At 45.9% G+C, this 23,846-nt stretch overlaps 1 protein-coding gene across 1 annotated transcript in view; it reads left to right on the forward strand.

Annotated features, from left to right (window-relative positions):
- Nmdar2 (NMDA receptor 2) overlaps nucleotides 1–23,846 on the forward strand; it is a 245,527-nt gene that overhangs the window by 157,471 nt on the left and 64,210 nt on the right. The window contains exon 4 of the mRNA XM_050177057.3: nucleotides 6,264–6,425. Within this exon, the coding sequence (XP_050033014.2) occupies nucleotides 6,297–6,425 (129 nt within the window). The 5' untranslated portion in view covers nucleotides 6,264–6,296. The remainder of the gene's footprint in view (nucleotides 1–6,263; nucleotides 6,426–23,846) is intronic.

Genomic DNA, 23,846 nt, shown 5'->3' on the forward strand with positions numbered 1-23,846 from the left:
GGCGGACATTACTAGCACGAGAAAAGAAAACACGTATTCATGTAATTAACAAAAATCACTGATTATTCTTTGTATTAATACTTTACGGCAGTTATTCTAATTTACGAATTGTAGCCGGTGAGATTACTAGGCGAATCCCCTTGAAAATTGAATTTCCAGAATGGTGCCAATTTGGAGATATGCGCCATCAAGCTTGCCGTGAAAATGCGCTGTTGTTTCACTTACTTTTTAACGAATTGACTTTTTTATGCATACAAGCACAAAAGTGGCTAAAAAGCCTATGTATTCCGAGTAGCACGTTGGCAAACACCTCGAAACTGGTGTCACGCTGGAAATTAAGTTCACGTGGATACGTCTTGCCATCTCACCGGTTACAGTTCGTGAATTGCAGCATGTGCCGTAAAGTCGGTAATTATGTAGTTAATTAGTGCAACATGTGTTACAATTTCTCGGACTAGTAATGTCCGCCTCTTCTAATAATGCAGCTCAAGGACGGGACTAATGCCGTCTGCGACAGGCGAGATTTAAAAATTTCCGCGAAGCTTAAGAATGAACACCCAGTCTAATAAAAAAAAACCTACCCATAAATCAATTGAATTCGTAGCGCTGGATTGACAGGGACATGAAAGACGACGGGACGTGCACTAACTATCAACTGAATTTTATATCAGAAAAGCACGGTATTTATACCGGCTCACACGAGTGAACATCATCGCACGCGCAACCCAGCATTTTCCAGATAGGCCACTTCCTTTCTGCTCAGAAAGATCGACGGGGCCGCTGACGCGGTTTGCACCTTCATTTTCAAGCAAGCTTGCGTCTACAATCTGCCTTGTATCTTTATCTGCATTTATAAACACAACTATACAATCACTAAACAGTGGTTTACAGCCGCAATCATAACAATGCTCGGAGACATGTCCATCATGATCACAATGCAATTTCTGTTTGTGTTCTCTTAGCCTGTCATTGATGCTCTTGCCTGTCTGCCCTATGTATATACTTTGCCGCACGTGAAAGGGAAGCGATATACGACGATTCGCTCGCAGTGCACAAACGGCGCCCCATGGTTCTTTGCGCACCTTCGTCCCGCCTTTCTCAGTGGATCGGTAACCTTATGCTCGATAGCTTTTGTGGAGCTGAAAATACGATGTCCACTTCCACTTTTCGGGCCACTTTCTTCAAAGCATGCGATATACCATGCACGTACGGTACAACCACCTTCTTTCTCCTTTCATGGGTGCGCTCTCCCTTGCCACCCGGTTCCGCTAGTTTTCTTCAGCGCATTTTTCCACCACTGATAAATGTACGTGGACAGGCTAGATTGCTTCCAGTAGCCGCTCTTTCTGTCTCAAAAAACTTTCAGTCATCCGGTGGGGGCGCATGATTTGCGGAGCGCATTCACAAAACAAAGGTTTGCGATTGCTCGCGTCACCAACTTTGAATCTGAGGAGGCATGCGGAAGCAGCATTCTTGTTTCCCTAGGGTGATATTCCCAACAGCAATGATTGGTGGTCAATTTTAGATTTATATATAAAAACTGGATAGCGTTATTGTTAGGTAGCTCATGTGTAATAACCAAATTGTCAAGACATTCATTGAACACGGCAGCCACGTCATTCACTGTTTCAGTGTTATTCGAATTGAAATTATACATTGCGAGGTAGTCTCCCACGTATCTAAAGGTATTTAAAATCTTTAGCGTTGCGAGTTTTTCTTGTAGACGTCTGTCGTGATGGATGAGAAACAAGTCGCTCAGGAAAGAGGCCAGGCATGACACAATACACACTCCTTCCTTCTGAAGATAGATAAGCCCGTCACATTCAACATAGGTATAACTTAGATAAAACGCTAGAAGCTCTAGGAACCCGATGGATGAAATGCCCGTCTCAGTTTGGAATGCAATTACGCCATAGTTATCTATGCAGTCAACAATACATTGCATTAGGGCAGTTTTAGGCATGCAGTAGTTCGAATCCTTAATACCGATGGAGAAGGCTGATATGCCTTTGTCTTGATTGTTCCTAAGGTAGTCTACTACCTAATTTGAGCTTTTCACTATGAAAGGCTCAACAATACAAAACAAGCTAAACTTACCTTGCAGAAAACTAGCCAGCGCATTTTGCCATGTACCTCTTTCGCAAACCTCGAAATGGACAATCTAATTTGTTAGTCTTTACAGAAAACATGACCTTTAAATGAAGGTTCTCACTTAAAAAAAAAAAAGAAGACGTTTCGTCAGGCGGGGAAGGTTACATCAGGAACAGAGCGCTTTTCCCTCCGCTTTAACTTTCTGCAGTGAGACATCATCACAGCGCTTCATTACAGAAGAGGCTGCTTCTACAGCCTTAAATTTTACCTCACCCTCAGTGTGAACGACAAATCCTCCCTCTTTGTCTTCCGGCAACACGCACGACGCCCTGTCCTGCAGGAACTGCAGTACCCGTCACACATGCTGATGAACCACCGCTTTCTTCCTACGAGACAATAGCGTGCACGTCCTGTCGTCTTTCATGTCCCTGTCGATCCAGCGCTATGACGTCAATTGATGCAACGAACCAACTAGCCCGAAAGTCTGCACTCCTACCGATAAATGTAACGACTCCGGCTCTGTATACTTTTCCCCTGCTTTTTTTTTCACCAACACTCTAAACGTCTTTTGCTTATCTCGATGGCTGAGTAGTTTCAACTGCTTTGAATTTTAGCGCTTCAGGAAGATGAACGTGCTATACATCTCTTGCACCGTAATAACGATCCACTGGCTGATTTCAGGACATTTGCTTCAGCAGACACATGTCTTGTCCTGTTGGGAATTTCGCTCCAGTACGTCCTTGAAATCCGGCAGCCTGGTCGGGCCTCAAATAGCGAGGCACTGCCCTGTGCGTTGTCGCACAGATTTTTTCTTCTCGGTATATTTGTTGCCGCATCTGTGAATCTCCGAGGTCTTTTTAGTTGTTTACACTCTTTGCATCCAGTTTAACGAACCTATTTCTGTCTGTTACATTTGCTGTCTCCGGGTTGTCTACTTGCACATTCAATTAGTCTGTACTTGTTTGCCAACATTCTTGACCTCTATTCCGTCTGCATGCTTTTGAGGTACAATATTTTTGCGCTTTAGACACCCATCTTTTTTTTTTAAACCATGTTTCTCAGGCTTTCTTCAAAACTAATTTTGCACTGCGCTCGCGTCAATTCAAAAAGGCCCAACAAATTTTTACCTGTGTTGCCTCATTCTGAGTTTTAACTTTCGCCGTCAAACACAATGGAACAGTTATTGAACGATAGAACGATAGATAGCGATTCAGAAAAAGAAAAGCAAGGAAGGAAAGAAGAAAAGCTGCGCGTTCTGTCGCTTTTAAAGGATGCTTGTTCACATCGCTTCTGTGACTTGTCTTGAAAGGTGTTCTCATTCGTTTGCTAGCCGGGTCAATTCCGAAGAGAACGCAGGGGCACGACCTTCTCTTTCTTTTAATCACTGCGAACTATTCTGTAAGCACTGCGCGTGTCACCTCCCGAGAGACGCAATCAATGCGACGAGAAGAGTGCTTCGTGGTGACCTTCTCCGAAATTGACGCGGCCGGGGTTGGAGCCAATTTTAACCGGCGCGGCGCTCATTCAAATTCAAATCATCCCGCCCGCGTTTAACGCGGCAGTGATGCAGGCTCCGCAGTAATGGAGCAGGGGCTGCGCGAATTTCACTCTTAGCGCGTTCGCATCTTAGTGCGGTTACTACTACAGAAAACTGAATGAGCGTGAGCTTTATTGAGCCTAATAACGTGAGTCTAACGTGAGCCTAACATGCGTGACGGTGAACGTTCACCGCCGGGTCTTACCATCGACGGTAAACTTACCATCGGGTCAATGTAAACAACGATATGGGTACGACTAATGTTGACAAAACTTGGGTTGGCGCTGGTTGGAGTTGATATCGGGGGTTATTCGCTGCCTAAGCCGTAAATATACGAGAAATGTACACTTCAAAATATCGATGTACGTTGTTCTTTCTCGCAGGATTTACGAACCTCAGCTAGCCATCCACAAGCGATAGCAAATGACGTTATATTAATATGAACTGGCAGAGAGTTGTTCACTTTCTGGCAGTTTTCATGGTTCAGCTAGGATGGATTTTCAGACGACTGGCTTCGTAATCTTTCAGGTGGACACAAGCACTTGTTTTTTTCTTAAATATATAAACAGATTATTGTAGTAACCAGGGGAACGCATCAGTTGACCCTACAGTGTAGCTGTATAACCTGTTCCTTTAGACTCTAGGATTTGAATCCGGAAGCTGTTGAGTATTCATGGACAACGCAGGGGCTGCGTGCTTGATATAGTTGCTTCATTGAACCTCATTAGAAGGTGTGCTTCTTTCATTACTAGTTAAGACTTTTTTTCTTTTTATGGGGGTTTTACGTGCCACACCCACGATCTGATTGTGAAGCACGCCGTAAGGGGGGAGCGGGGGGCTACGGATGAACTTTGACCAGCTGGGGATCTTCAACGGGCCCCCAATGCACGGGACACGGGCGTTTTTGCATTTCGCCATCATCGAAATACGGCCGTCAGGCCGGGATTTGACCCCGTGGCGTCTTGCTTAGCAGGAAAACATCATAGCCGCTAAAGCACCCTGGCGGCTTACTAGACAAGAAGCATGTGCTGACACACTGTTATAATTATAACTAAGCGAGGCGGCTCTGACAGTGCTTGGTTTAAATAAAGTCGGCGGGAGTGATTATCAAATAAATTGTTCGACTGCACTCAAGATCAACACTTGCGCGGAGAAACAACCGACCGGTGGTGGTGATAAACTTTATTGAAAGGGGGAAGGGTAAAGAGGGACGTGGCTGAGGGTTAGGGCTCAAGTAAGGCCCTGGGCCTGCTTGGCCTTTTCCGCCCAGTCCACCAGTTCAAGTTGTCGGTCGACGTCCCCGGAACTGAGCCAGGCTGTCCAGTCAGTCTCGCTGCTGACGGGGGGATGAGAGAACGGGAGCGAGGTGCATTCCCACATTATGTGTGTGAGTGTTCCTGTTTCTGAACAGAGCCTACATTTGTCGCTTTCCCTGCCCCCTGTGATTTTGTTAATGTATTCTGGGTGTGGGTGTGTATTTGTCTGAAGTCGACGAAACGCGACCGCTTGCGTTTTGTCGAGTTGCTTGGCCGGTGGTGGGAGCGCGCGACGCCTCAAGCGATACCGATGGGCTATTTCATAATAAGTCTCGCAGGGTTCCTCGTGTCTCTCCTCCTCATTCACGCCGTCCGCATTCGCAGACGAGGCTCGGCGCGCGAGATCTCGAGTCAAACTGTGGAAGTTTATAAAACTACTGCTCCATATAATAGCGTGCAAATAATCAGCTTGGAAAGATCGTTTTTTTTTTTCTTTCTTTTTAATGACGGTTGAACAGCGGTAAGGATCCCGGTAGGTCATGCGACTGGTCTTACGGCCTTATGCCAATGCAAGCCTTCTGCATTACTATCACGGGAGAATAAGTGCATATTAGGCGAACTAGCATGAGAGACGGATAGAAATGCTCTGGTGTAGTCCACGACTTGCGTCCACAAACCCGAGAATGTAGTTTAAAGGAATGTTTGTCCGTAACTGTTCTCGCGTGCGGTAACTGTTGAGTAAGCCTGGAAGCCACAAAACGTCTCCCTAGTTGGCAGTAACAAACAACTTCGCTGGAAGGACAATTTGTTTGCACCTGAAGCTATCGGCATGAAAGTAAATTGAAAGGGTGGGATAGGGAGTTGGCGGGGGGGGGGGGGGGTAGGAGGGGCGTCTGACATTTCGAGTTTATCGGGTATGGCCTGTGGTTCAGTTATACGCACGGCGCGTTTAAGAATGTGCCTGCTCACACGCCGTAATGAAGAAATTGCTGCAACGGCAGCGGTACGAATCTCGGCTCGCGGTCGCACCTCCACTTGGAAACTGGGGTTTTAGCTCCCTGACCCGATGCTGAGCACAAGTTGCACAATAAACACGCCCTTTTAGACACAGATCTTTTTTGAAACCGTTGGTCCCAGGAATAGAGGGAAGCCATAACGAAAGGGGGGGGGGGGAGGGATTACGAGCAGAAGACGCACTTGGTTAGACACGTCGTTTCTGAGGGCGTAATTGGCCGCATCTTCCGCTGGCGCATCTGCTACAGCGAAAGGGGCCAACGCGTCGTCTTCTTTTCTCTCTTTTTTTTCTTCCTTCGTGCTTGGAGTACGCATAAGCAGTGGCTTCACTCATTAGAAATGCAAATTGTCTCCTCTGTTTGCAGTGCCCTGGACGGCGAGGTGCACAGGACGGCGCGATGCGTGCTGCCGCCCTGTGGGCGGCGGCGGCGGCTGCGCTCGTCAGCCTGCTGTCGTCTGCCCTGCTTTTGCAGACGACACTGCTCCTACCAGCCGCTACCCAGGCATCGGCGAATTTCGTGCAGCAGGCAAGTTGTTTGGACCGATTCCTTTTGTGTGTTCTCTGCACGATCAATTGAACCGGGAGAGAGAGAGGGATACATAGAAGCCAGGGATTTTAACCAGTCAAGAGTCCGATTGGCTACCCTACGCTGGGAGGAATGGAGAAGGGGGAAGAGAGAGAAGGGAGAGAGAGAGGGTATAGACACGTGCACGGACAGTACTTGAGTCAAAACCGCCATTGCAAACCAGAGGTTATCATAAAGCACAAAAGTGCCATCATTACCTCCTCAGCCGATGATCAGTGGGGACAGTTGAAGTACAGTGATCGGGAAGGTATTGGGCCATGTTGTAAAGGAGGCGTAGAACGAGGGACAAGAAAAAAAGGAAGACAATATGCGTCTTCCTTTTGTTGCTCGTTCTGTGCTCATTTGAGACGTTAGCATCCTTTGGGTATTTCACGCACTTTCCGAGGGCGAATTAGTTTATGTGGCTATGTCTCTAACCGTTTTCCCTCCTACCTGGGTCATTGGGTAGTTCATGGTCCAATGGGTAGTGCATCGGGCAGCTAGGCTGAGGGACCAGGTTTCGAAACTAACTGACAGATCATCTTTGGTCACTGAGTGTGTGGCAATGCGTACACGTGCTGCTCTTCAACGAATCTTTTTCTCGCCGTCGGGGATCGCTGTATGTGTGGGACTGTGTATGTACCGCTCTTGAATGAAACTCTTTTGGCACCGAATTGGAGCACATGGCATCTGCCCGGTCGGTCTCTGCTGGAGTTCAAGAGACCTATTTGATGTCAACTTGGGTCACTGGGCAGGTGCCAGTTGGTGTGTTCCGCTCTTCAAAGTACGTTTTGAGGTCAATATGTGTGACTAGGTATGTGCCACTGGGAATATGGCGTTTAACAACGACGAGAAAGATGTTTTACATTTCTGCGATGCAGGGAAGAATCGAACCCACGTAACACGGGTTCTTCAAAGAGGGCAGTACGACGCTTCAAGAGGCTGCCCCGCAAATGCATTGCGCATGTGCTGCTCTTCAATGAACCCCTGCCCAACTTGGGCGACTGAGTTTGGGTGACTGAATTTGAACCTACAGCCCGAGTTTCCTTTAAAGCGGCAATTGCATGTGCTGATATGATAGCGGTTGGTCACCACGATAAAGTACTACGTCCTCTGCCACACAAAGCTTTGTCCATATTTTTGTAATTTCGAAAGATAAGACTATTTGCAGTTGTTCTAGAACACATGATTAACTTACATCACATTTTGAATGTGACCAAAACCTCTTACATTTGTACTCACACCTCAAGTCTCTGAGACGCACACCCTCGGACCCACTTGTACTCCCTCAGAGTCAGGCTAAGGTTTGAGTGAGTAGGAGTCTGGGTGAAGGAAATTCTGAGTGAGATCACCATCCTATAGTTGTGTCACACCCGTGAGCTATAATAGGGTTTTCTGCAACTGCCAATTTACGACTGAGACTCTGGCTTTGCTGCAGTATAACACTGCTTGAGGAGAAGCCAACTAAGGAAAAAAAAAACGAAATGGATGAGGTAAGCTGTGGTAGGTAAATAAAAAGTGAGCCATGAAAGATGGTGCAAATGAAGGGCTGTTTGGCAGACGAGACAGCGCATTAAGACGAAGACTGATAGGCGCAGCAACACGAAACTGCTGCGCCAAACCAAATTTACTCCTGAACCTCTGCCTTCCCTGCAGCTTACTAATGCCTCAGGAGAAGCCATGTTAGCAAAGTAAAGAATAAGTTAACGTAGGTTGCTATAAGTAAAGGAGAAGTCACGAAAGAAAGGCACAAATAAAGGGCTGTTCGACAGCCGTGTACTTCAGTTAGCCGGTGCCACTTTCGTGTCGTCCCTCGAGAAAGCTGAACACTCGCAAGAACACACAGTGTGGCTTGTAAAGAAAAAACGTTAGATGTTACTTCTCCATGTTCTTTTTTTCTTATTAGCTTGCGATGCCACGGCCTAATACGTACTTGTCAGATGCAAATTTATGCGAAACGCTGAAATACCTTTCCTGAGCCCTTAGTTGACAAATTTTAATCTGTTCCTAAATCAAAGCATTTATATTCTAAATACCCCGAGAGGAAATTGTCTATTGATAGCATCAAATTCAAGGAGTAAAATCAAATTCAAAATTGAAATAATCCTGCACGCTTTTTTAAAATATTGATAACAATAATAATAGCAATAATAACAATTTATTCGGCAAAAATACAGAAGAAAGCTTTAGAGCTCGGAATGGGGAGAAACATATGTCGCCATTCTACAAGCAGCACTTATTGAATAGTCTTAAGAATACCGAAATAACAAGGTATTTAAGAGCAAGCGAGATGTTATTTAAACTACGCGTTTTTTGCGCAGCTGCTTTTCACCAATTGTGATATTAATTGATCCACGTGTAAGATAAGTTCATTCGTGTTAGATGCTCTAGAAGACGCATTCGAGAAAAGGTATGGTGACTGTTTTTCACGCAGAGTTGTTAACCTTATCTGTTCCTTTTTTTTGCAATCGTACCACCATTATGAAACGTTTATGAAACATTTCAAAAGAACAGAGTTACGATAATTAGATCTTTCTTGTGATGAGTGCTCTTGTGCCCGCAGGAAAGCGCATGAATTCGCAAAGTATATATATATATATATATATATATATATATATATATATATATATATATATCATAGTTACGTATTCGAAGTTATCGTAAATGGTAAGATTTTCCGATTACGTCAAACTAAGATAGAATGTATAAGCGCGACTGAACGAGGACGTAGAAAGAAACAGATAGACAGAGAGAGCGCTTCACTTTCAACTTTGTCTCTGTCTATCTGTTTCTTTCTACATCCTCGTTCAGTCGTGCTTATACACTCTCTCGTGGATTCTAACCAACTAGCCTGCCCACGTGTTTTAACCAAGTCAAACTAAGCCCGCCAGAAGAATACACCAACGCGCGGTCATCAAACCACACCAGGCCGGATACACGGAACGCCGAAGACTGCGAAAACCAGAAAAACAAACAAAGAAACAAATTCGGGGGATCTCCCGTTTATGTGGGAATCGGTTACAAGCGAAGCCGTCTTTGATGTTGATTGAAGTGTCTTCATTTTACTGCTCTTTCTTCACTTCTGAGCTCAAGGCTTCTGGCTCAATGCACACACTGTTAAATTTTCTTATGTCTATTTCTTCCCACTCGATCACATCGGTTGCCCAGTTCTTCGGTTCCGTGTAGCCGACTTAAATTTCTTGCTGCCGACATCTTCACTGCTCCGTACATCAGTACTTATGCTTACAGCACGCTCTGGTTCCATTTTGTTGGCAACAAATATAGCAGGGGTAAGTACCTCTGCTATGGTTGTGGCGGACTTCTTAAGTTATTGACTCTTGCTCTACTTGTCCATCGGGTCCTTATTCAGGGGTGCATACCCTGTCTGGGGGATCGGCCGAGAGTGCTCACATATCGACTGCCACATGGCCACTTGTATATATCCAGTGTTATCTCAAGTTATGTTATAATCGGCAAGACAGCGGCATTCAGCCGCCAACAACCATTTCTTTATATTTAGCTTTACAGCGAAGCGGCTAGCCTCTAGTTGGTTGGAGGGTTTCGTGGCGTGCTCACCCCAAAACGCGGCAGCAGAAAAAAAGAAGGTTTGTGTTTGAGTTTCCGCGTAACAGAACGATATTTTCGCGTACATTCGAATTACACTACAATGCCATCTTGTCTGTAGGTTGTGTGTAAGTCGTACTTTACCCATTTTCTTACGCAATTTACTTTTGAACTATAATTGAGTTCAATAAGCCAACTGCGCTTGGCACGAGGCCTAGAAGAATGAGATAGTATGCTGCACTCCCACACACGTGCGTGCGGGCGTGACGCGCGCCATTTGTGGTGGTAGTGCTTGTGTGACGTAGTCGAACGTCCGCACCAGCTTCGCTGTGCATCCACTTTCGCAGGGCGCGACGGAGCCGGATTCTGTTTCTTTCACAATGTTGCCAAATAGTATGCCTTTCTAGTAATTCTCATCATTCGTAGTGTGTTCCCTCATACAAAAACAGAAAGATCTTTCTTACCACTCCAGCTGACATCGTAGATCTATCTATCTATCTATCTATCTATCTATCTATCTATCTATCTATCTATCTATCTATCTATCTATCTATCTATCTATCTATCTATCTATCTATCTATCTATCTATCTATCTATCTATCTATCTATCTATCTATCTATCTATCTATCTATCTATCTATCTATCTATCTATCTATCTATCTATCTATCTATCTATCTATCTATCTATCTATCTATCTATCTATCTATCTATCTATCTATCTATCTATCTATCTATCTATCTATCTATCTATCTATCTATCTATCTATCTATCTATCTATCTATCTATCTATCTATCTATCTATCTATCTATCTATCTATCTATCTATCTATCTATCTATCTATCTATCTATCTATCTATCTATCTATCTATCTATCTATCTATCTATCTAAAGCAGAATAATGTAATAGATGAGCGTCATAGTTACGTAAAAGACAAAATAAAAGTTAGCTTGTGCCTTCCCAACAAGGGAAAGGTGATGTCGCACACATTTTAATGGCATCGTGCGCGGCGTTGAGTACGCGGCCATTCCAGCCGCCATAACGACCGCGGCTGCCTCCGGCTTCGATGGAGCGTATCGCTTCCCCTGGTTCTTGCCCCGTGAGACCGAGCACGGCCTGAGCTTCGCTAATGTATGCGAAAACGTAAAAAAATGAAAGAGAGGACGTGAGAGAAAAAAAAAAACACGAAAGAAAAACAAGAAACGAGGGCAGTGTTTTTTCATTAGCGCCTAACCGTTGAACAGCGAGCGGCCTTCCCGCGCACTTGGGACGCATTGTCTCCTCCTTTCCGCACGAAACGTGCTGCGCGCGACGCTCGAATGTAAAACACTCCCGACGCCGGTGCGATAATCGATGCGTGCAGACGGCGAGCCAGCGAGCAATGAGCCGGGAAGCGATGTGCGCGGACAAATAAAGAACTGCGGGTATCAGAAGGAAGCTACGCTGCGTACGAACGGATGCGCCCGTGAAGATGCGCAAAGCGATGCCGCTTCCAGTACGTTGGAAAAGCCAGGGCGCAGCTAGCTTGAAATTGGGTATTCTCATGCATGCTAACCTTAACGACGTTTCTGAATGCCATATATACAGGGATCCTCGCTTTTTTTTTACATCTTAAAAAGGAAAAAGAATACGGAAGTTCTCGCGCATATCACTGCCTTCTGGCCTTGCTCCAGTCTCGCTGGAAGTTCGCGTAATATGACCAGGATTCGTTAAGTACAACGTTGCTTACTCCTACTTGCTTGGCTGTTCGATACAGAGAAAGAAGAAAACTTGGTCTCTTCTGCGCTCCTCTTAAGGTCAACATCGCACCATCCAACAATTAGCGGATGCGGATCTCGAAGGTCATGTTTCGCAGTAGTGCAGACTCTAGAAATGGCAGGAAGACGTCCCAGCCGCCGTGTTTCCTGTTGCTATTCGTTGCGATGGACCTCAAGGAAAGCATATGCGTGCTTTCCTTCAGAAAACCTGGTAAGTACCAGTGCGAAGTGTTGCATCGGACATTACAGACCATAAAACATGACCTTGATGCGAGATTCGACACCTGCGGTTCTTTAACACGCACCTAATTCTAAGTACCACGGGTGTTCTTGCATTTCGCCTCCATCGAAATGCGGCCGCTGTGGTCGGGGTGTGATCCCGCGACCTCGTTCGTATATAGCAGGAAGAGTAGTCGTAGAAATGGTAACGCGTAAAAAAAATGAATCCATGACGCCATATTAACGTTCTGGCGCTTTGGGTCGGGCATTAATTTCATAAAGAGAGACGTCGCCCCTAATTTTCAGATTTTCTGATTTCTACAGTGAACTCTGCATTGCGTGACATTCCTCTGCTCTTGTTCCGAGAATGTAGAGAAATATATAGAGATTACGTCACATGAAGAGTGGTACACTTTATTATTGCTGGGTGAATACTCATGTTTATAATAGAGTGACTTTGATAGGCTCATTCGGAGCACCACTAAGTATAAAGTGGTTGCGAATTGCTTCGCTGCCAAAATGAATTTGACATCGCCAGAAGAACTAGTCAGTTCTCAGAAGTTTAACTACTTCTCATGCGTGCAAAGGTCCGTGACGTCAAGCTAATCTACTGGCTCGGTATTTCCGGCGCAAAATTTAATAAAACAGTGAAAGTTGGAACATAGAACTCAACGTAGTGAATTTTCACAGCTACTTTTTTTCTCATATGAACAGCGACCTCACTTTAAACAAACAATACAGATCCAACGACCGCGTTTGAGTCATGTTACGATTTAATGAAGCGAATATTTAAATACTCTACAACTAACGGCGATGCGTACAATTGTGCTAGCTTTCACCCTAAACGCAACGCGTAATCTTGGGCAGCGATTACGTTCATGCAGCGCGAAGGTCACAAATTCTAAATCGCATATATGTTACATTGAGACACACGCAAGTAAATATATTTCGAGCTTCTATGCCACCTGGTGCCACATTGACACGTGCCGATTCTAGGGGGTTAGCTGCGCATGCCGAATGGCTAAATGATCAAAAATGAAGCTCATCGAAGAAGCCATGAATGTAAAGCTCTATTCTATTAAAGGGGCAATGTGTTCTAGAGATCCCTTGAGCTGACATTATGTGTTGAGACGTTTTGTAGTAAACTTTTTTTTTATGAAACAGGACTGAAGTGCGCTTACTCGCTCTTCTTTGGCGATCAGCATACAGGGTCTATACAGGGTGTCCCAATTATCATGCACCAACATTTAAATATATGCAAATGCCACGTAGCTGAACACACCAAAGGTAATGTTGTTTGTCGTTGTTTGGAGACACTCAGGGTATTTTTTGCACTCCGCCGAATTACATCATTAGCCTTAATTAATTACTAAACTTCTAGAACATTATAGTAAGACGAAAAGTGTCAATTACAACATTGTAGAGCATCATGAAAAACTCCAGATACAGCTTTCTGTTGCTCAGCACGTGCTACCTAAAGGTATTTTTCCGAGCGTGAAAGAAGTCCGCGAATATGCGCAGAAAGAAATCAGTCTTTTTTTTTGTTCACTAATAACTGACCGTTGATTCACCCAATATAAATAGAACCTACTAGGCCGAACATAACTTAGTCTTGTTTTATAGTGCTCTTGCAATGTGCTTCATGGTGACAATCTCGAGGGCTTGAGCAACCATGCTGGGTCGTTAACCAAGTACCCTCTCCGGCACAAACGGGAAGGCAAAAGAATTTTATCGCCCCACTGCAGCCTAGGTTGATGGCCGCTGTGGTGAGGCCGTTTCGACAATTGTCGCGAGAATTGCCGCTCCCGCGCTTTAAAAAAAGTAGCAGTTATTCATTCGCCTTCGCTCGTAGCAGTTAGAGCGCGCAACGTCAGCGAAACCAGTGGCAGACAAAAGAAGCAAAAACACAAATGCGCTAATTCCTCAGCGTGGTAGAAATTGCAAAAAGGTACTGCGGAGTCAGCGATACTTCATTAGAGGCAGAAACTAAAAGAAAATGAGCGCCTAATTTTGGAGAGCTATGTGTGTTGTGAGGCTAGGGAGGGAACTGTAACTTTTTTTATGTAGGGAGCATGGACTTGTCTGACTTTCCCGTAAATAAAATCTCTCCCTCTCAGTTTTATGACTTACCTAGATAAAAATTAGAGAAATCAAACAAAAAACTTTGGATTTTCCTATTCGCAGAAATTGCATCTCCTAAGCAGAAGCTAGAAAGAAGCTTGAGCTGAAACGACTTTCCTTCGATGAGTCATTTGTTCATGAAGAGGATAGTTTTTGTTTCCCGTGCGTATGCGTGTGGTGTGTTCCTTTGTCTTGGCACTAAAACTTCTTTTATTCTTTTTTTTTTCTGCTGATGGCTCATGCAGAGTATATAGCATTTACTTGCCTTACTTCTTTGCTGAAAGGCATTCCTTCTAGGCTGACGCCACAGCTTTTTTTTTTCTCGAAAGAGGGTTCAATTCATCGCGTTCTTCTGGGTACTGAGCGCCATCAGAAGAAAGTACGCTTACTTCCACATTTGGCTTCTTTTGTGGATAAGGTCGTGCATGTTCCGTTAAGGCGTTGTGATGCTCGCGGTATTTCGTGAAAGTTGAGCGTATTACATCGACATTCATAACGTGCTCAACTATCGATTGTTCGGGTTATCCTCCCAAAGCAGCTGCGACTGAAGGCCACGTTCGAGGAGGAAACATTAACCAATTGCGAAACAACAAGAGGGTTTAGAATAACAGCAAACCAGCGTAGTTGCTGTGGGTTGACTTTGGGAAAGAAAAAAGACTCGCAGAACGTGGCGCAAGGTTTAACATGGAAGGAAGAACACTTGCATGAACTACAACTGAGCGTTTACTCGATGCACAGAAGGTACAAAGGCAGTGTATAAAGGTTGAATGTGAAAAAATTGGTGTCCAGCCTAATTGTAGCACGAAGCTACCAAGGAAACCCCGAACGAGTTTCCCAGAACGAAAACCTCGCCATTGAAGAAAAATCCGTTCTGGTACGGGATTTGTCCCTTTCGTGCACATCTTTTTCACGTTTCGGGCTTCTGCAGTACTTATTTGCCATACTAAGATAGCATGCTTGGGACAGCCTGGACTCCTTGTTTCTTAAATGACAGATAAGAATCGCGATAAGGTAACCATAAACCAGTCAAGTTTTTACACGTAAGTTTACCTTCATGCAGAACGACATTGGCCTGGCTCACTCACGAGGCAGAGACCTCAGGAATTTCCATTGGTTGCGCTAGCAGTGTACGGAGCTCCATGTTACTCTTCTTGTTTATTATTGATCCGAAAGCCTTAAGTGGCTCGTGCATCCAATGCCCTTGAATAAACAACGCGTCGTCCGGTCCAATGGTAGAGAAACCATCATCACCAGCAATGGATCATACCCCCTAAGCAAGCAAAAAATACAATGGCTGATCCTTCTCTTAATGCAGAGGCTACGAGCACTCAGCGAAGCGAAGCGTTCAGTCCGCACATTCTTTGGAATATCGCTTACAACGTACAGAAACGTGGCGTCTAGTCGAGTGGTCCAAAAAAAAAGGACTCAATGGCTCATGCCTCCGTAAGCATGCAAAAAATGCAATGGCTCATACCCCCGTAAGGCTGCGGCTACAAGCGCTCTGCAAAGTGAAACAAACAGTGCATTGATTCATTGAAATTACCCATACAACAAATAGAACAGCACACATTTCAATCCCCTGCTGAGAGGATGCAGCGCAAAGTGAAACAGAAGCGTCGTTGACACGAATCTGACCGCGCTATACGACCCCGCGAAGCCGCAGCTAAGGGTCGAAAACGAGCCGAAGAGAGCCGAGCTGCGAAAGCAGCAACGCGACGATGCGAGACGGCGCATTACCAAGTGTGTGGCAGGCTCTCGCCTTCACGCGTTGCAACAGTGTAACATGCTGCCGAACCTTTTTCTTTTTTTGAGTGTTAAGCCTGTTATGATAAATCTAGAAAAAAATTAAGGAAAGGTGGCAATCTTGTCCAGCGGTGTCGTTCGGTAGCTACTTGTGATGCCGAATATCTGGCTCGGGGCGCATAGTGGCACGAGAAGGACTTCCGTGAGCAAGGTTATCCTTGGCGCACCGACAAGTGGTAAGAGAGGGGGGCGGTGTTTAGGCCCAAGATCGGAGTGTGACACCTCCCACCTGAAAGCAACTCACTGCTCCTGCGCGGGTAGATAACTAAGACTCCCTCGCTCCCTTCTTTTCCGCAGAGGTGTCTATAAGTTTTCTTTTTTTTTACTCATTAATGTGAAAATATGCGGGCGCTGTAAGATGTATATTCGTGTACCGTTACAATGTCAAATGCCCCTTTGGCTTCTCGCATTTCTATTACCGCCGCTCTCATAGTCTGACTCTGTGCTAACCCTCACTCCGAAGAATGATGCGGCGCGCCGTTTTACAGTGACAGCCGTCAACCCATCTCTGGCTTGAAGTGACGCAGCACTTTGAAGGTAATAATTTATAGTTTTGTCGTCACGGCAAGAAGGGTGCGTAAGTTCGAGGCCACCACAGTACCACTGTCTACGCGCACTGGTGACCACGGATTCTCGGCGTACGAGCTGTCGGGCCGTCTTCGTATTTATGTTTGTCTTCGTCGCGAAGTTGTTATCGTGTCGCCGTCGTGCCAATGTCATCTCACTTTCGTCATCATCAAAGACTATGGCTCCAATAACGCACCCGCAGCCCCCACCCCCTTTATTATGCCGGATATTGTTAACCCTGGTGAGAGACGCGAGAGTACTTACGCCGCCATCTCGCCGACAGTGCGCCATCATCGATGTCGTAGAGGGGGTAAGTAAACCTGACTAAGCCTACGTGAGGAAAAAGAAAATAACGTGGAAGAGAACATGAAAGGGCGGTGCTCTAGCAACCCGAGCCTTTTATTAAATTTCCTAGCGTGGCACCATTTGTTCGGCACAAGTCAATTACATATCGGCGGGCCGCTATAGCGTCAGCAAGAACAGTTATCAATGTCATTGAGCGACATGGTGCCAATGAACAATGACACACACACACACACACACACACACACACACACACACACACACACACACACACACACACACACACACACACACACACACACACACACACACACACACACACGCACACGCACACACACACGCACACACACACACACACACGCGCGCACACACGCACGCACGCACGCACGCGCACACGCACAGAATAAAAATAAAGAAGAACACGGGATGAAGGAAGGGCGAAAAGAAAGGACAAACCTAATCAGCGGAAAAGATAAATATAGGCGAAATTACAGAATGCGGAAGGAGAGCTATACAGAAAAAATAACAAAGCAGTGATGAAACATAAAGCGAGGCTATTCAATAGATGCAATGGCTCACGCAGATAAATGCGCACGCAGTGATATGGCTGTCGAGCGCGTACGCGTCGAGACACCGCGACGGTCATCGTTTTCCGCTCGCGCGATTTGCTGGCGTCACGACGATCGGAGGAGAAGAAAGAAAGAAAGAAAGAAAGAAAGAAAGGAAGAAAGTAAGTAAGAAAGAAAGAAAGAAAGGAAGAAAGACGTGAGGCTGTTTCTTCTCTCAGCAGGAACTGGCAGACCTCGCTCTTTCTTGTTTTTTTTTTTCCCTGGTCAAGGCCCCTCACACGGGCTGAGGCACTTCGCCAAGCCAATGGTTCGAACACGTACCGCGCTTCGCCGCCTCACGACGTCTGGGGTACAGGAGCTCGGCGGTGCCAGTCTTCCGCCGCACCGCATAAGGGGAGGGCGTGGTGGGGGAGGGGTAGGCGTGTGTGTCTCTTACGCGGAGCGGATAGCATCGCGTGTATCGCAGGGCCGCGGCGATTGAGCACCGTGTTCTGTACGCTCGAACGCCCCGTCGCGCAGCAGGACGGTCTCTCTGATGGATGTTGTACTCCCCTTGCCATCCTAGGTGGGTGGCGGGCTTCCTGAGGGATTAGCCGGGACGGGACGATGGCTTAAGAGTGGAAGATGCGTTTTCTTTTTTCTTTCCCCGTTTCTTCCTTCTCCCATATCGATATCGGAGCATGAGGGGAGATTTCGGCCCCGATACGCGAACATGCGACGCTCTTGTACGCACGTTGGGAGTATTTCTTTCTCGAGAGCCGTCTGATATTCAGCAGAGGGTCTGTTAATGACGTGCGGAACAATGCTTATTGTGAGCCACCGACAAGCGATCGCGAATATTATTTTATTTTGTTGATTATATAGGCAGACGTTCTCGCCGCGTAGTCGGATGGTTGTTGTGAAAGATGTCCTCCATCCCGTCTTCGATGGTCGGTGAGTTTCTGGACGGATTAGCCTTCACGGTACGGTGGCTTCGAGATAAACGGTTTTTGTTTCTTTTATTCTCTCGCGCCCAGTAATGTCCTCCTTGAGCAATGTTTCCTGTCCGGATACGCGAAAATGCGGCACTCTTGTTTACTTGGTGTTTGTACTTCTTCCAGAGCCCTGTCATGTTGTGCAGAGGATGTGGTAATGGGGCACTCAACTATGCACCTTTTTTGTGAACCAAAAGAATTCACAAATAATGGTTAGCTTACCGAATATTCGAAGAGGGATTTCCACCAGGGGAAGGAGCCGGCTGCTTCGTGTCGGGGGAAGAAATTAGAAAAATATGACAGACGTTCACAAACAATCATTAAGAAGGTGTACACCACCAACAAAACCTTGCCGATGACTTGCAAGTGTAGGATCGTAAACTAAAGCGCAACAACAACAACAACAACAACAAGTAAGTTAAGGCGAAACAACAACGACAATGACAACAAGGAAATATAATGAACTGCGATACATACGGCGTCCCACTAGAGATAAATAAATGACATCCAGCCTCACTGCTTCAAAACACCCAAAAACACAGTGTGATCCTGACCAGACAATAACGTGACATTCAGTCTCTATGTTAATACTCTTCGACAGTATGAGCGTTCTTCACAAACTGTCTTATAACATCAAGTGCGGGCATTTGAAGAACATTTCTCTGTCTGCAGCCCCACAGCTTCTCCGTGCCCATACGTATGAGACCAAGGCTCGCTAGCTTCAAATTGCATTCGGCTTCCCGGCTCATCCTGTTGCCGGCACTGCAAAATAATATGTTGCGTGTCTTCAGTTATGTTGCCGCATTCAGAGTGAATCATTCCAAGTCGGCGTGTGCTATCTGGAAACTATTTAGGGCACGCGATAACCCTCTCACATGCGGCAAAGCACGCGTTCTGAAATGTCCGTTGAGCTCTATCTATATCTGGAATTCAATAACCCGGTAAATGTAATGGCGACCACAAGTTTCCAGCTGCACAGCGATATGCGTAGCACAGCTCTTGGATCTACTGTACCATGACGATGAATCAATTCAAAACACCTGAAGTGCATCTAAACGAAATAAGTGTACACGACAAAGACGCTGTGTGGATAAGAAGGGTTAACACTCGTAAAGGGCCTTGCGGCTTATCATGTGTCCTGGAGCATTCCCACTTACATCTTTTCAGCAGCTAAACAAATGCCGCCATTTTGTGCGGGAGGTCCACGCCCTCCTCCCGAACATCCAACCGCGGACTACTCAGTCACTCAGAGAGGGGGGGAAATGGTTAGATACATACAATCCGATCTCCCTGAAAGCGCATGAAGTACGCTAAGAGTGCTCGCGCATAAGAAGACAACAGCGCCGCAGATGGGAGCTGTATCCGCACCTACATCAATACGTATGAACACGCGGTGCTTTATCAATTACGCTTTTCTGGTACGCATCCAGAAACGCATATTGCGAGGGTAAATGCCTCAGGGCATACAAGGGTATGGGATGGGGGTGAATAAGGATGATTAAATGATACGCTTGCAGTAACTCCGGTCTATCAGTTTCTTCCCTGCCTTTCTGCCACCAGCACTATAACCGCCTCTTATGTCGACTGCTCACTAGTTAATCGTTCCATTTTCTTTGAATCCCAATGTTGGAGAAAAGTTAGTTTCCTACGGGTCTCGCTTGGTGAATATTTTGGAATTCTATTATAATGTGCTAAGTCAATTCTAGGTTTTTTTTTCTTTGCGGTACACGCATACCTCATCCTGTGGCGCATACTTGTTCCGGTATGTCATTATCCTCCGGCAACCAGCTTGGGCCTCAAATGGCAAAGCTGTGTGTTATCATACAAACGTTTCCTCCTGATTTCTTTTTGCCATTTTTGTAACTATTCATTTTCATTTGGTTTCCATCGTTTGCTTCTACTATACTGTTTGTTTCTTTCACTTTCTTTTTGGTGACTCTCGGTTGTGTATTTAAGCTTTCACTAACCCGCACTTGGGTGTCAACTTTGTCGACCTCTTCGTACATTCCGTGTCCACGCTATTGAGGTACAGATATTTGTACACTTTAGCCCGCCATTTTTTTCGCCTGCGTTCTTTAGTCTTTTTTCGAAGCTAATTTGGTACGCACTTCTCGAAATTCAGACAAAGCTCAAGTCATATCACCTTGCACTGCCTCGTCTGTGGCAAAGGCAGTTGGCCCAGCGAGCTCTTGTCAATCTCCGACCCCGACAATATTTCTAATTCAAAGTACAGAATTGCACTTTAGAACGTTATCGCTGGCACCATTACACTTTTCGGGATTCCTCGCACCACTTTGTATTTGTCCTAGCGCCCTGCTAGTGCTAGCCACCGACAACCACGGCCAAGGCGGCGTATGTGGAACATCCTCTTAACCGCACCTGTCACGTAGTACGTGAGCTTAAGGGTAGGCAAATGACCGGTGAACGGAATAAGCTCGGCGGCTATTTCACTGCACATTTCACTTCCTTAGGCGGAGCTTAGGACACAGGTCGCAGACAGGATGACGTTTGAAGCTGCACGCATTAAAGGGATACCACGGTTGGTGACGACGTAGAAATCGAATGCGAGCTCCGCCCACAAAACCGAACTGCGCCTGTAGTCTGTGTCTGCGTGCGCTCTGAAAGGTAGTTCCGAAGAGACGCCGATATCGAGAACGTGCCTCCACCGTAAGGTCATGAAAATGAGAGAAGGCGATTGGCTGAAGTATCTATGCAAATTATCTTACGGTGTTATATTTGCCACTGCATGAATAGACTGCTTTCTACTTTAGTAAAAAAAAAGCAATATAAAAAAGAAACACTTGAGGTTAATAGACCGCATTTACAAATCTTTTTTTATAGTAGCGGGGTTTACTCAGGAAAAACGCCCATGTGCGATAAGTATTGTGGAGTCGCCCTGTCACCTGCAGTACGTACAAAGCTATAGTAGAGTTATAGCTTGGCGGCAAACTTCTTACATATTACGGACTACTGGAGCCGTGGGTCGCAGCAACAAGCTCCGGTAGTGCCATCGTGTGACACTTTATTCAACTACAATGCGTTAGAAACATTTTTGCGTTGCGTGGGTGTTCTCGTCGAAGGGAAAAATATAACATTACTGCACGTTAACCACCAGGTTAACCACCACGTTAACCACCACACTGCACGTTAACCACTAACACAAAATTTGCACCAGCGGTTAGGTAGAATATGGTGGTAGGTCGCAGCAGCACCAACTTTTTTTGCGCTCTCTGGTTAAATTCGGCATCGCAAGGTGTCTCCATTAGCGTTGTTACCCTTCCGGTAACGCTAACGGTTGTATGTTTGCAGACAAGCTTAAACTACCTATAAGCAACGTTAGCGACGCTGGCTAAGTTAGCGACGGTAGGCAACGTTAAGTTGGGAACGCTTTGAGCAATTTATCCACGCTACCACGACCTCCTCCTCCTCCGCTCAGAGCCGGTGTCTGTCTGCTTCACCTCACCGTCCACGCGAGGCCTAAGAGACAACACGGTCTGGGCATTGGGACAAGGTCGCGGCTGAGCAAAGTGACAAGACGGTGCGCATGGAGGGGTTCCGGTGGAATTGCGAGGAAGCGGGGCGAAAGATTGTTTTTGCAGATGTGGCGCTGAAACAAAAAAAATCTACGAAAGCCCAATCCGGTTGCAGAGCTTGCCGCAAGGGAAGAGCACAGCTGCTCTCACTCTGGTTCTTTGTTGTCCTCGGGTCCGTGATTTATGCCTGCCGCTCGGGTCACGGCCCTTCTTTACAAGTTGCGCGAAAGGGAGACAGAAATGCCAAAAAAGAAAGGAAATAGAAAAGCTTTACGGCTCTTTAGACGACGGAGTTTGCAAACATGGCTTTATGAAGCCTCTCCGCGGTGTTCCAGAAATGAGTTTAAAAAAAAAAAAGTTGGAAGAGCAACTGTTTCTTCACAAAACCTCCTTCCCGCAATATAAAAAGAAAGAACTGAAATAAAATAAGGGTCGCACGTTGAAAGAAGGTAAAAAAAAAGAGGTTGGAAAACTGTACGTTTTCTGGATCCATTCTCTGCCAGGGTCTCCTCTTGGATATCCATGTGGCTCTTTTTTATTCGTGTCTGATTTTTGACGGGTCACCGAAATCCCCCCTACGCAACAGCCTGCATGGTTTGTTTACTAGAGGTGCCACATACGTGGCATTCAAGGGAGTGTGAGGAGTATTCCTAAAGAGGACGCAGCAAGCAGCTAGGGGCGTCGGGAATCGCGGATGCGAAAGTCGAAGTGCCGGAAAAGTTTTTTTTCTCCGGTGGCAACGACGACGGGAGCTGCAAGGCACGAACGTAAACTCCAACTTGGAGATCAGCAATACGAAAGGAAATGGCGCGCGAGCTCTATGTGGAGAAAGCGGATGGGGAGAGGGGGGGGAGCAACCGGCAACAGCCGGGCATCTGAGCGAAACGCTGCCGCCAGTCGCTGCGAGCCCAATGGAGTACTAGCAATATCCAGGGAATCTCAGTGCATTCACAGTTCCCGCTACCCACACCTTTGCTCTCTGTTGGTTGACGTCGGCGTGAACGCGTCTCGTACACGTGAAATGAGTCTCGTACACGTGAAATGCAAGTCACGTCAGCTTCGATGAGCTTTATCTTTATGCCCCCCGGCGGAAATGCAGGAAATCGATAAATTTTTTCTCCGAATACGCGTTAGACATGGAGTCGGCGTCGTTATGGTTTTCATTAGGTTAGGAAGGAAATGATTCGTCAGAGTTCTGGAGGCCAGCGATCGCATCCCTCATTCGATTCAAGCGCGCTGACGGTAGAAGCTCGTCAGTGGGTGCATGTGCGTGCGTTTGTTAGCTCAGCTCTTCGCCTCGTTTCGTTTCTGCATACTCACTAGAGAATCAAATGCGAAAAAGGCAGTGACTAAAGGTGCCAGCATCTTCGATGGTAGAAAAAATCGAATCAACAGAATAGCTTCCGTCCTTTTTTTTTTCTATTGCAGGGGGCGATTCGGTTTAGTGAATGTAGGAGGCTCCGAGTTTGATGCGGACGATTTCGTATCTTCGAGATTCACGGTGGTGCCATGGTCGGTGACATTTAAGCCCATCGATCGCTCTTCGCGGTGAAGCGCGTTTGTTCTGTATACAGGCGCAATCAAGAACGGTTCACTAATGATTCTGAAGCGCGATGTTTTTTCTCCAATTCACCGCACTCCCGGCGCGAACGGGTTAACTATAGCACAAGCTGTGCAGTTGTGTTTCTGACCTTTTCGGCGTTTTATCCTACGCATAACGCAGCCGTTGTTATAGTTCCGCTTGTTCAAGATGTATATGCATAAATTGTGTCCAATTTACTTATATTTAGGATTATACGTTCCTGTATAGCAGTTGCTTTGAAAGAGTTGGTCTAAAAGAATTGTAAATAGAACTAAGGCTGACATTTGCTTTGCAGCATTCTTTTTATTCAGCAGTAGTAAAATAGGTGTTTTTTCAGGCTGAAGCCAACGTTTTGATGAGGCTACTTGTCTAGAATTCCGAATGAAA

Source organism: Dermacentor andersoni, chromosome 8, assembly GCF_023375885.2.
Source record: "Dermacentor andersoni chromosome 8, qqDerAnde1_hic_scaffold, whole genome shotgun sequence".
In the NCBI taxonomy this organism is placed as follows: domain Eukaryota; kingdom Metazoa; phylum Arthropoda; class Arachnida; order Ixodida; family Ixodidae; genus Dermacentor; species Dermacentor andersoni.